This window comes from Achroia grisella, unplaced genomic scaffold (genome assembly GCF_030625045.1).
Source record: "Achroia grisella isolate CSIRO2021 unplaced genomic scaffold, CSIRO_AGI_Agris_v1 utg109, whole genome shotgun sequence".
In the NCBI taxonomy this organism is placed as follows: Eukaryota; Metazoa; Arthropoda; class Insecta; order Lepidoptera; family Pyralidae; genus Achroia; species Achroia grisella.
Window position 1 is genome coordinate 6,047,935 of NW_026712573.1, and position 13,604 is coordinate 6,061,538.

The 13,604-nt window shown below is 32.1% G+C and overlaps 2 protein-coding genes across 2 annotated transcripts; one reads left to right on the top strand and one right to left on the bottom strand.

The window, feature by feature from the left end:
* Nucleotides 1-37: 37 nt before the first annotated feature.
* LOC131848110 (signal peptide peptidase-like 3) lies at nucleotides 38-12,016 on the bottom strand. The gene is made up of 11 exons (XM_059197869.1): nucleotides 11,826-12,016; nucleotides 8,947-9,081; nucleotides 7,227-7,378; nucleotides 5,488-5,592; nucleotides 5,341-5,355; nucleotides 3,725-3,910; nucleotides 3,031-3,193; nucleotides 2,269-2,405; nucleotides 1,624-1,739; nucleotides 1,050-1,208; nucleotides 38-476 (listed from the first exon to the last, which is right to left on the bottom strand). The coding sequence occupies exons 2-11, from the start codon at nucleotides 9,015-9,017 to the stop codon at nucleotides 399-401; spliced, it is 1,182 nt and encodes a 393-aa protein (XP_059053852.1). The 5' UTR covers nucleotides 9,018-9,081; nucleotides 11,826-12,016; the 3' UTR covers nucleotides 38-398.
* Nucleotides 12,017-12,941: 925 nt separating this feature from the next.
* On the top strand, nucleotides 12,942-13,604 carry LOC131848127 (large ribosomal subunit protein mL63). Its single transcript, XM_059197893.1, has 2 exons — nucleotides 12,942-13,228; nucleotides 13,375-13,604. The coding sequence occupies exons 1-2, from the start codon at nucleotides 13,055-13,057 to the stop codon at nucleotides 13,519-13,521; spliced, it is 321 nt and encodes a 106-aa protein (XP_059053876.1). The 5' UTR covers nucleotides 12,942-13,054; the 3' UTR covers nucleotides 13,522-13,604.

A 13,604-nucleotide genomic window follows, 5' to 3' on the forward strand; every position in this document is an offset into this window, starting at 1 on the left:
ATTACCAAAAACATCAATTCACAATTTGGCCTGCATGCTTACAGTTAGTCTGAATACTCATTTATATAAATTTGTGTAATATTGCAAAAGTAATTTTATGAATGTTGTAATGTTGGAATTTCGAAAACACACGCCACCGATACTTTACATAGAGGCAAATATTATATATTTGACTCTGCGGCGCTCCCATTTCATTTTTGTTATACATTTCGAAATGATACTTATTCGGAGAATTCCTTAGCACAATATGAAGATATAAAAGTAAAAATCTACCATAGAGAGAATCCATAATCGATCTCGGTAAGTGAGTATACCATCTAACTGAGTGTACGCAGGCGCAGCGTGGCGGCGGGCGAAGTCTCTCAAGCGGAGAAGATGACGAGCGAGCCTGTAGCCAGTCACACGTCGAAGTCCGCGCTGCTCTTGCCATTCGGTGGAGTTATAAATGGTTCACTCCACATTCTTCTTAAATCGCCCTATAACATATTTTATTATTTTCAACAACTGGTACATGCTTGTTCGTTATAACCGGTCGACTGCAATAACCGACATTAAATAGAAATTCTTAACCAGCATATAACAATATACTAATAAAAGTATACTTCATTTTGATTAAATATGATATATAAATATAATATGAGATAGATCTTGAATGTGTAGATAGGATAGATATTATACTAATTCATACTGCGGAATACACTGTAGTGTTATATATTTATTTCGACTAATACAGACACAAATATTGCTAATATTTAATTAATTAATATGGATAAACTATTATTAAAATATATACATATATAATTTGTACTAATAATTATTTTATTATAACACTTTACCTTTCTGATTTAGATATCATATTTTTTTGTGTGTAACTGTAATCTAGTTATGGAAAGGTATGAACAAACTAGTTACATTTACATTACATAAAGCACTGGCTATAAATTTCACTATAGACTATAGACTATTATCTAATATAAATATATCTTTAGGCATATGACTTTGTATAAAGATGACTATGTCCAGTTTAAATCGTTAAGGAAGCCAGGTACCTTCACGTAGGCCATGGTGAGCAGCGGCAGTAGCGTGAAGGGCACGAGATAGAGCAGAGCCGGCTGCGCTGCCTTGAACACCTCCGCAGACACCGTCGCAGTCAGTAGCCCCAGGAAGTAGCCGAGCAGCGAGCAATGAAAGTATGTCAGACGGGAACTCTGTATCAAAACATTCTCACTTAGTGTCCATTTCAATATTACTCTAAGGCCTATATAATATATATAGATGAGAATAAAAAAATATTTGCCTTTTGTAGATGGTCGCATGTTACTTAAAAGCAGTGTTTCTCAACCTTTTTAGTGCCATGTCACCTTTTAGTTTTCTAAAAGCTATTATTTTACTTTAAGAAAATGAAATAATAGCTTTTAAAAAAATATCAATGGGAAATTAAACTTTCAAAACATATAATGAAAACTTGAAATTCATATTCCATATAATTTTAATAGAGAGCTCATTTTCGAATTGTCCCCCTTAACTATCAAATTGCGGCCCTGGGGTGCGTGGGCGCCACGTTTGGAAACACTGCTTTAATGTTAGCACATATAAAGTTATTTTTACAAATCATCAACTTACCATAGACCTGGGACCAGGCACCTGACCCATTTGGCATACCAATGTTGCTTTCTTGTAAGCATCATAGCGTAGGACAAAACATAATAGCAATCCAGGCATAACAATATCACCAAGACCTGAAAAAATAATGTTTTATAATGTTAATAATTTGCTTTTAATAAACTACTTTGTAAATTCAACACATAAAAATTTACATAAATGTCAGGAGCAAACATTTGAAGAACTTATTTTCTTGTTTTAAATATGATAAGATTTTTGTTTAATCTCATAAAACAGTAACAAGGTTTACACTAATAAGGTTAAGAGTGTTGTGGGCTCCATATAAAATTTGATAAAGCTCATCATAACTGGAAATTTATTATCATACTCTTCTGGTACAAGCTCTACTGCTCGTTTCATGGTAGAACTGCCACGATAAAATAATTTGCCATATCTGTCACCATTATGCATGAGGAAACAGTATTTATATGATTTAAGACAGACATGTCTCGAACTAAACGCACAATTGCGATCGAAATGGGTATCCATTGCGCAATCTCGATTCTGTTATGGAACACATGAAATAAACATCGTTTTTCTGTTAATTAAAATGGCAAACAAGATAACCCCCCACTTGATACTCAACAGTTAAAAAGATTTATATACCAAGCATGGAGAAGTGTCCCTGATGGTGCATGGACGGGAACACCAGTTTTGCGGGTAAAGACAGCTTGGGCGCATCTCGCATAGCGCCACCCAGCTGCAGCCGCCGCGCCACCACGTTCATAGGGTTCTCTGCGGGTCTATCAATAAACAAAACAAACATGATATGTTGCACTTAAGAGGCCAATAAATACATAAATATTAAATTTACTTTATTTTTTATTAAACGGGCACATAACGTCAATCTGTGCCACCGCGCCTAACAAAATACTCAGTTTATTTAAGTATAAATATAATTGATATATTGATTAATAAGATGATTGATAAGAATTGTTGACTGGCTTTTTATCTTAAAGTTACAAATAGAATGAACAGTCTTCTATAATTTTTTTCAAGATAAAAGTATATCTATATAACTTAATGTATAGCTAATTTGTATTAAATTACGAAGCTTTGTTTATTTTGGTACCAGACAGCGGCCATGTAATTGTCAAGTGTATTAATTATTACAATTAAATAACAAATCTAATGTCGTATGTATATATATACGACATTAGATTGCAAAGTCATATTATATATAAATATAATATGACTTTGCAAGTGTCCGTTGGTTATTCCAATTACATAGAGTCGTGGAATACTAATATAATAGAACTGTATATATCAGAGCTTTGTATTTAAGTCATTGGACTTAGTACCTACCTAAATCAATTAATTAATTTCATCAATGATGATAATGGTAAGAATACTTTTTTACTATCAGTCCTGGTGGCAACTTTGACCATGACATTTGTTGTGAAAATATAGGACGAGAAGAAGACCCAGAACACGTCGTAGAGAAGGAGGCCCGTGAGCAGCAGTGTGGACACCTTCAAAGACGGCAGCCGGATCAGTGCGATAAATGTAACGCACAAACCCATGCCCATAGCTGCAATTATATATAACTAGTTTAACAAACTGGGCAATATGTCAAAGCCCTCATTTGTTGGGTAATTATTATTTTTCATACAAAAGTAACAATCATTCAAGTAACTTTTGTATATTATACATTACATATTATAGATAATAACATCATAAATATTTTATATATGTACGTACAATTAGGAAAAATCACAACATCTTACGTTTCAATTATTTTTATTGAGTTCCCGATATATTATAAATAGTGACCGCGTCAAATTTAAGTATTAAGTTAGGACCTGTTAAAAATGCTGTGCAAGTGAAGATAAATCAATAAATAAATTCTACCAAACCAACGCAGAAGAAATGCCACTAGAGATAAAGAATCGCGCATTCAACAAAAGAAAATTTATTGTTGTGATATTACATGATTTTTTCCGAACTACCTCCACCTCAGCCCCTCGTGTTTAATAGAGCCTGATGTGATCGACGGAAGATCCCTATTCATGTAACGATTAAAAGCGCGTCGCGCGCGCTTCTACTGTATAATGACACTCACCGTCCATGAGCAGCCAGTGGCCGGTGAGCACCCAGACGGCGACGATGGCGGCGGCGAGCAGCGCGGCCGCCAGCTCGGGCGCCGAGTACCGTCCGCAGACGGCGCCGCGCGAGCCCACGCCCGCGCTGCCGGCCACGTACTGGCACAGCGGCGTCAGCAGGAACGCCAGCGCCGCGCACGCTATTACTGTATACCCACGCACAATTATATACAATACCATATATATTACAATGGACCATGTAATAGTTAGTTTTTCTAATCTATTCTATCATTATGTGATCGATAGCCTAGTGGTTTGACACACAGCTTTACTTCCGATGGTTCGATTCCTCGCACGGTGCAAACATTCGCATTCATGAGTATGATTTCTCGTCTAGTCTCGGTGTTTATATTATTTATTAGATATGTCCAACTATACTCTATGCATAGTACTTTGGAGCATATATAATCTGGTTACTAACATTTATATTGATATTCTGTTTATAAAAACTTCGTTTAACATCCTAATTTCACTATATTGTGTTTTTAGTTTGTAAACACAAAAACTAATTGTGAAATACAATAATTATATGAAAAAAAAACCGAGTTCCTTTTTTATTAGTTAATTTTTTCATTTGTAGAGCTGTAACTGAATCTTTTAAAAACAATGCTTTTATAATATCATAATTATATAGGACGAGTGTTACATTCAAACTTAATGTTATACCTATACCTCAATTCGTTGTACAGCCGTGACTTCATAACAGTTATATTCTATTCAGTTTGCAAAACCTAAACACATAAACAATACACGGGATATACGCTGCAACTGTACTATGTAGCGGTGGATTCGGTATGTTGAACACTGTTACTGAGGACCACTGTTACGGAATTCGAACCAATTCATTTATATGATCACTACATGAGCCCGCGGATTCTGCCGCGAGAAATTTATAGCCTATGTGTTATTCTAATGTATAAATTATATTATTGTAAAGTTTCATTAAAATACATTCAATAGTTTTTGCGAGAAAGAGTAACACCCATTCATCCACACTCACAAACTTCCGTGTTTATAATATAAGTAAGATTATAAATCATTACAACCTGTATGTTACTTGTAGTAAAATAAAATAACAACATAGACAGATATATCTCATTATAACCTTGTTTGTAAAGTATGTAAAAAGTTGTCTATGTGGGTACCTCAGACCTATTTCAGCTGCCTAGCAGCTCGCTTTATTAGCTGCGTTTTGGTTGGAAGGTGCAGATGCGATTAGGCAATTAAATTACAGAATAAGAGGCACGATATCTTAGTCTTCTATCAACGAGAGAGTGGGATTACATGTATGTATGTGATATTTAACGATGAACATAAAGTGAGCGACAGCTTTTTTGGCCAGTCCATTAAAAACAAACTATTGTGTCTATTATTTCTTATTCATATATTGATATTTTTGTATATCACCCAGTAGTTTCGCTCATATTTGGCAGTGTATATTTGTACCCAATATTTAATATTCACATGTAAACATTTTTTATTTTAACCTACATAGATTAAATCGCAATTATAGATTTTAATACATACACGAACGATAGATTTTAATAACACAACATTCTAGGGCAATATTACTTACTTGCTGTGCATATCGATATATCTGAGCGACATTATAAAAACCTTGTTTGTAAAGTATTTTGTATATATCATATTTGGCAGTGGGTACCAATATTTTAATATTCACATGTAAACATTTTTTATTTTTAAATTAAATCAGATTTTAATACGACGAGGGTCTGCATTGAATCGAAGAAGAAAAACATGATCAGTAGCGCCACTGACGATCCGAGGGGGAAACACAGTGCCTGCATTGTGTTTAGAGTTTGTACATCTGCAACAAGTATTTATAACTATAAATTTCTCTGTCGACTGTACTCACTATTTGATTACGTGATTATTAGATATGTATTTATGAATATTTATAGGGATATAAATATATGTGTATGCATTATAAGCAGGCGTGTTCTAGAGTGGAGACTGCGAATTGGCAAACGTAATGTAGGACGCTCTGCAGGTAGGTGTAACGACGATGTTGTAGTAATAAGAAAAAAGACTAGGTAAACGGAGAAAATATATTACTATAGACTACTGACAATTAGGAATTAGAATGAAGGAATTGAAGTATCAAAAACAAGAATGTAATATAAAAGAACTATAAATTCAAATACAAATTTAGAATATAAAATACATATCTGATTAGCCAGTTACAACAGACGACATACGTAGGGTTGCGTGTAATAACTAGATGAGAAGGGCTAAAGTTGATGATGATGATGCATTATAAAAAATATCATTATTAGTATTTGCACCGCCAACAACTTATCTCTGCATCACACATGGGATCATCAGTCCACATTATTAATAATGCCCTTCCCCCTCTAGACGACGGTTGTCACTGACCACGACGTAGACTTCCGTCGTATGGCCTCGGTTTTATAGGTTTAGCACCGCATTACTTCTTATGGTCGCGGTTCGATTACTTGCACAGTGTTTATATTCATGAGTATGATTAGTCTAAGTTTTTTATATGAGTATTATATATATATGTATGTATTTACGAGAAAAAATATTTAAGTATTTATATCGATTGTCTAGTACCCATAATATACTACACGCTCTGCTTAATTTGGGATTAGATGGCGCTGTGTGGTTTGACCAGTGTTATTATTATTACTACAGATATTGCTAAACATTGCCACTTATTTTCAGTTGGGCTGATTAATTAATTTAACACGCCAATATTTCATAAGGAAAATAACAATAATTAAAATTGCCGTTTTCTATAAAAGTTTATAATTAAATATATCAAATTAAACTTCCTTGTTACCGAAGAGCACTTAATGTTTTGCTTTAGTTTTATTAAACACATAAAGTTAATATGTAAACAGTTGTTCCAATTGAAAATCTTTTGCATGCGCATTTTCCATCAAATTAGTTAATATCCCGAGGGTAAATGATTTGATCATTTGATTTACAGATTGATTGATCACTTATACGCGCCATTTTACTTTTCTGTTATGAATCCTAAAGACAATACTACAGTTGGTGTGTTTTACTAACAATTCTCATCTCAAACAGATTAAAAGCAATGATGAATTGTTTTATTAAGTATTGCTACAGCGTTACATAATTATGCTTCAATTATTACCGTTGGTCGTCACAGTCGACTAGGAGATAAATAATCATTCATTAAGAAACGAGAAGTTACACTATCGTCATATCAATTTGAACTTGTTTTAAGTTTATTTACATACCAAATACGCCGACTGAAACATCAATAGAGATTGAAAGCGGTCGCGGTCTAGTTCACTACCCTGAATTACGCCTAAGAGGTCGTAGTTCAAATCTAGACAACACCAAAAAAAACTTTGTGTCAATTTATATTGTTAACTGAGTCTTCGGTTGACAATGCCTCTCCCTATCTCCCTTCTGACTATCCGATCTGATATCGTCTTGGATACTTACTATTATTAGTAGACGTGGTAGGGGTAGGTTTACCGCCCAGCAGTGAGGCTTCCCGTTCTCTCTCGGCCCTCTCCCGTGCTTCTCGCTCCATGTTCAAGGAACGGAAACTACCATACACGATCAGTAGCATGGAGATCAGGCACGCCGACACCCTGAACAAAGTAACTGCATTATATAACAGAACATAAATGTATATGAGAATATAATGGACTACATGTATATAGAATATATAACAGAAATATAACTAAACGATGTCGGTATATAGAAGATATATGAGAGACACTATTATACCCCCAATAGTAAAGCTATTGGGGTAACGATATAGAACCCAAACAATAATTGACAAATATTTAACTATTGCATCTTTGTTATTATTTTTTTTGCATTATGTGTGAACTCAGAAACGCATTTTATGATATGAGGCGATTTTCCTAATGTGTTGTGGTAAGATTTACTTAACGTTTAGTGTTTGGACGATACGATGTGTTAATTGTCCAGATTTATTTTATTTATCTTGATTGCCTAAATACAAACCAATATTTTAGCAGCGTAATATTTCAATGTAATACAATTCTGAATTGAGCTAAATAAACGCACTAAAAACACGAGTTGTTAAAACCTAATCAATATCGACACAGTCAAGTTGTGAAGTGCCTGTTGACCTGAGACTAATTAAGTGTACGATGTCCAGACCACGTTGCCCCAATGTAACGTTATATTACTCCTCAGACCCCTTCAATTAGCCGTGTTAACTCACCATTGTGGCGGCAGGCCATACGGGCATTATAAGTATTCATTATAATTAATTTAGAGCGCGTCCTAACAGTGGTTCACTGCCCGAGTTAGACTAAAAGGAACGTAAGTTTTCTCAACTATTAATGATTAACGATTCCGCAATTGATATGAAATCATTTTCGTTAGTTACCTAAATAGTCTCGTTTAAGAATTGAACCCTAGTGCTACATTTACAGAGGTAATAATATTAAAATTACATGAGAATGCGCCTTTGCTATATTTGTAAGGCAACTTCATTATTTTGTACTATTTATATTTCACTATCACACGACAAAACTTTATCTAATTCGGTTAATCGATCAAAATTTTATACAAACACATTTATCGTGTTTGTATACTTTATAACTATTTATAAGTCAATTCCCCTCGCTTTACCGGTGTGCGGTGGAGTCCAGTAACCATTTATTTCTCAACATGGGATTTTTAAAGAAATCCTTTCCGTGTAGTAACAAGGGAAAAAGGAATGCATAAAAATGTTGATATGGCAGTTTGATAGTCAAACGGTCATATTGATCAGCGAATTAACGGGGTCAAGTTGTACCACATAATTTGATCCGCTGATTCTGATAAAACATGGGCAAATTTTAAGGATGCCTAGTCAAATATCGAAAATATTTATCGTTAGTTTTGCTGTAACACGGCCGGGGGATTATAATATGTAAATAATACTAGATTTAAAAATATACCTCAATAAAAAAAGCAGTGTCAGACTTTCCAGAAATAAGACTTTTAGAATAATTATTATTTATTATTCTAAAAGTCTTATTTCTGGAATAAATAAATAATAAATGATAATAATTTTAAGAATAACAAAGTTGCCTACTTGGTAACATCTGTCTCCAAGGGATCGTCAACCTAATGCCATTGACATAAAAAAATAGATATGCGTTATATATATAAAATAGTATCTATAATAATATCTTACTTGGATGAATCCATGATTGAGTATGCCCACTTGTATTCCTGGTACTCCATGTTGGCTCCGACTTGTGCCATCTTCTTCTACCGCTATGTCCAGCCGCGCCACTGATGGTCACAATTTTTTTTGTCTGGAGTCACTCTAAAAGAGATATCATGTTCCTATTAATCTGCAGCAAATAGTATGAGAGTTAGACTTAGTTTTTATAAACTATACAATGACATTTTGTTACAGTACACATTTTTTACACGTATTATTACAATATTATTTACAATTATTAAAATTTAGTAATGTACGTACATTACTAAATCCGGACAAAATCAGAACGGACTGCTATCTATACTAGAATTACAATGAAAGGGAGAGAGAGAGAGAGTGAGAAAGAGCGGATTATGGTATGAAGAATGTAAACACGAGATTTGTAAAATTATTTTAGTCTGAAAAGCATTTTTCACAGTAATCTATATACTACATATATACATTACTATATAAGAAAGTCATAAAGTTATACAGGTACACCCAGGCTAGATTACTTGCATAAAACAAATTGTTATCTGGAAGGAATGGATATGTCTGCAGTTAAGATAATACAAAACTGGAGTAATGTAAGTATGTTAACATATTGATATTTTAATATTACGGTAACAATCTGGGTATATCCCATAACACAGCTGTGGAACACTATCTGTAGTTTAATAATAACACCTACACGAAATCGTGAGATACCAGTAGATTTGGCGGCGAATATATAAAACTTATTTATACAGTTATAGTACAGGTGCGAGAGTGTTAATTTGAAATGGAAGCAGAATGAGTTGTGTTTTGTGGGTGACGATTGAATTGGGAAGTCTCTTGCTCTAACGGTATATACTAGCAAGTAGCCTAGTATATATCTTAATATATAATAATATTATAAACGCGAAAGTCTGTGAGTTTGTATAGTTGGATGGATGTTTATTACTCTTTTACACAAAAACCACTGAACAGAGTTTTGATGAAACTTTACAGCTATATAGCTTATATATCAGAATAATACACATGCTATAATTAAATAGATATTATGTATATTATACAATATAATACAACAATAAATGTCAGGTAAGTGTGATGCAGAAGAAATTACTTAGGTCAACAAGTGAAGTAATATAATAATTCAAAACTGTGGACCAGAATCATATTTCTTTATTCTGTATAACTGTACACAATAAAAAAACACACATGTGTTTATGTTGAAATCTAATGTAAAATAGTAAAAACAGTGTGTAAAAAGTTTTTAATGAATTCTCTGTAACTGTGCCAGTTTATCAAGCTACACAGAGTCAAGTGTCAGTTTTTATCAAAACTAATTATTTCTAATTTTTCGACGGAGAAAGTAAGGAGGATAGTATAGTTTTACATTTATACTAACATTATAAGAAGCTAATGTTTGTGAGTTTGGATATTTGGAAAATCTCCATTATAACAAATCTAATTTTGAATATCCTTTTAGTGTTAGATAGCAAAATTATAGAGGAATGCTATACTCATCAAACAAAAATAACATCATAATCACTTATTAGACTGATAAGATTGATGGAAACAGACAATGCAAGTATCTCAGACCCTTACTCATAAAAAAGCAAAACATGTAATAAATCCATATTAGCAATGTAAGTAATTTGTCTGCTACTCACATCCTAATTTTGTAAGTTGTAATATAGTAAAACAGACTAAATGTAAGTAGTTTAATAATGAAATATGTATGAAAATTAAACATCTTATTACTTGTATTTTTAATATTGCAATAACTTATTTATTTATAATTGTATATTAATTTTATTTTTGCACACTTCAAAACTTGTATATATTCTGAATTTAAAGTTTTGGCAGAGAGACAATATTTGCAGTATGATTATGAAATTGTCATTGGTTAACATAAAACAAATATTAAATTTTTATTCCATCCATTACAAATTTTGAGTTTGAAATTGGTTATTCCATCCAATTTCAAACTCAAAGTTGATTAGAATAATTTAATGCAGATATAAATAGACTTGAAATATGTAATGATCATAGGTTTTCCTTATAAGAGGATGATCTAGTCTAATATTAGCATGTCAGTTGGCTATTTGTTATCAAGGTTCATAAGTATTATAACAGTAATAAATGAAAAACTGCAGCATAAACATTGTATAGGAAACAGATTTTTTTAAGTTCTTTACACTTTTAATATTTAATGACATAAACATGTAGTGAAATGTTATAATTATATGTGAACAAAATGTAAACAAAATATCATTAAAATACTTCTTACATTATCAAAAAATATTGCCAAAATACTATACAAAAATTCTCTAACTGTTTATATATAAATGCGTACATGCTATGCATATTAAAGGGAATATTTTTTTGTGATTGTATATGGAGGGTAAACTCCAGAAGCAATTAAACTATTAAAAAATTAGCCGGGATATTATTGGAGATGTATTCAGACCCTACATAAGATGTAATGTTCCTTACTAGTGAAGTCGGGTCGAGCCGCGAGTCGCATAAATTATCAATATAAACTAATGACCAGCTTAGCCAAGCCCATTTAATAATTTAATATTGACATAAATACGATTATTTAGTTTCTATTGCTGAAGAAACTTAAAGAAATGAACCAAAAAAATAAGTTGGAAATAAGTAGAGCACGAAAATATGTAGACAATAAAGTGAAAGGGTACCGAAATGTACCTACTTTGGCACTTCACGACAGAAAACAATAGTGAAAGAAATTAAATTGAGCTGTACTAAACGATTTATTGTGTAAAATTTTGATTTTACTATATACACTGAAAATATGATGCCAGAAATATATAATATCTTTAAATTATTTATAAATTAACAACAGACAAACAACTTACCCTCAAGAGGACTGTTTTAAATATTTATAAACTATCAGCCCAATGACTCCATATTTTATTAATTAATAATTAACTACTACAGATACAATATTATTACATGAAAGTTATATTTTCTCAAATAAACACCACTAAAGTACACCGAAATTGTATGGACAATATTGGACAGCCATACTGCCATAGACAAACATTGCCAGTGCTACCAGACGGCTGTATGGTATTCCACCAAATTTTGTTAAAAGTTATTTCAAATCTTGGATTTGAAATAACTTTTAACAAAATTTGAATAAAATAGGTTTGTAATCTGATAAGTTTTTTATCAAGCTCTTTGATCTACTACAGTTGATATTTTTTTTTTTATAATTCAAAACTATTATTCAATATTTTTAGGGCACTTATTGTTTCAATATTCTTGTTCTTTTAGGGTAAGGGAAAGTGTTCTTAATCTTTAGGCCTACATGGACTTATTGAATGGAATGATGGAATAATTTGGTTCCCACAAATTTCTCCATCTCCAGAAAATTTCTCCATATGGGGGAAAAATGCTCAATCTTATAACACTTAATATCGAGCAGAGACAAATCAAATTATCAGAAAAAAATTAAAATACTGCAAATAATCACATAAAGCCAATTCACCACAACAAATATGTTATTTACTATCCTCTATTCGAAAAGAGTCTCTCCACTCCATCATAAAGTGTCACACAAAACAAAGAAGAATAAGCTATGCTCGTAGCCTCTCTAAAACAACATAGTTAAACAAAAATAAATTTGACTTTTCGTCCTAGGGATTCAAAAACATATCGATATTTATGAAAAACATATCAATATATCGGATAAGAAATATATATAGGTTACATTAATTAAGAATATTGGATTGAATATAGACTGTTAGCAAGTGTAAAAATGGATGTCAAGAATTAAAGTGATTATCATCAATAAATCCAACAATATTTAATTTTGCACTGTGTGTAGGATGATTATTAAAAGATTAAATTTTTCGCTGATGACATAAGTGATAACGCTGGATATAAGATACTTTTTATAAAATACGTTTGATACTGGGTTAGTCGATTCATCCATATGTAAAAAAATAATATCGATATTTTTTGGAAAACCCTATCTGTCACTTCTATCTTTTCTTATTCTAATATTTTACATTAATTATTTTTTTGGGGACAAAAACTATTTTCTATTGAATTTATTTTATTCTCTTAATAATTCTCTAAAATGAGAATAACTACAGTCTTATTTAGACGTAACCGTCTACCAAATGGACATCTTTTTAGAGGAAAAGATCGTTTAGTAAAAAAGGTTGAAACAAAACATTTAAACCGTATCAAGCAAGATTTTGCTGTCGAAGAGCAAAACATGTTTTATCTCCGGTTTCCTTATTTATCAGAAGTATGTATTATTATAAAAGAATTTAAGATAATATAAACAAAAGTATGACACGTTTGTAGTAGTAAAAATATTGTGTTAGTGATGCCATGCATCAGTAATTTTTTTCATCAATAACCCTACTTGAAATTAGTTATCTTCTGTTGCAGGTCGAAAGTAGTGGTCATGCTAAAGCTTTGGGGAAACGAGAACAGCGAAAAGAGAAAATACTGGAACAAAACCATAGATATTTCAAAGAAGATGTTACTTTATATGAACGCCTGAAACATCTTCGGGTCAGTGAGGGATGGGAATAAACTTAATGTACTATAATTAATGTATTTTGTAGAGTATGTAAAAATTTAATTATAAAAATATAGAATATAGAAAAAATGTTTTT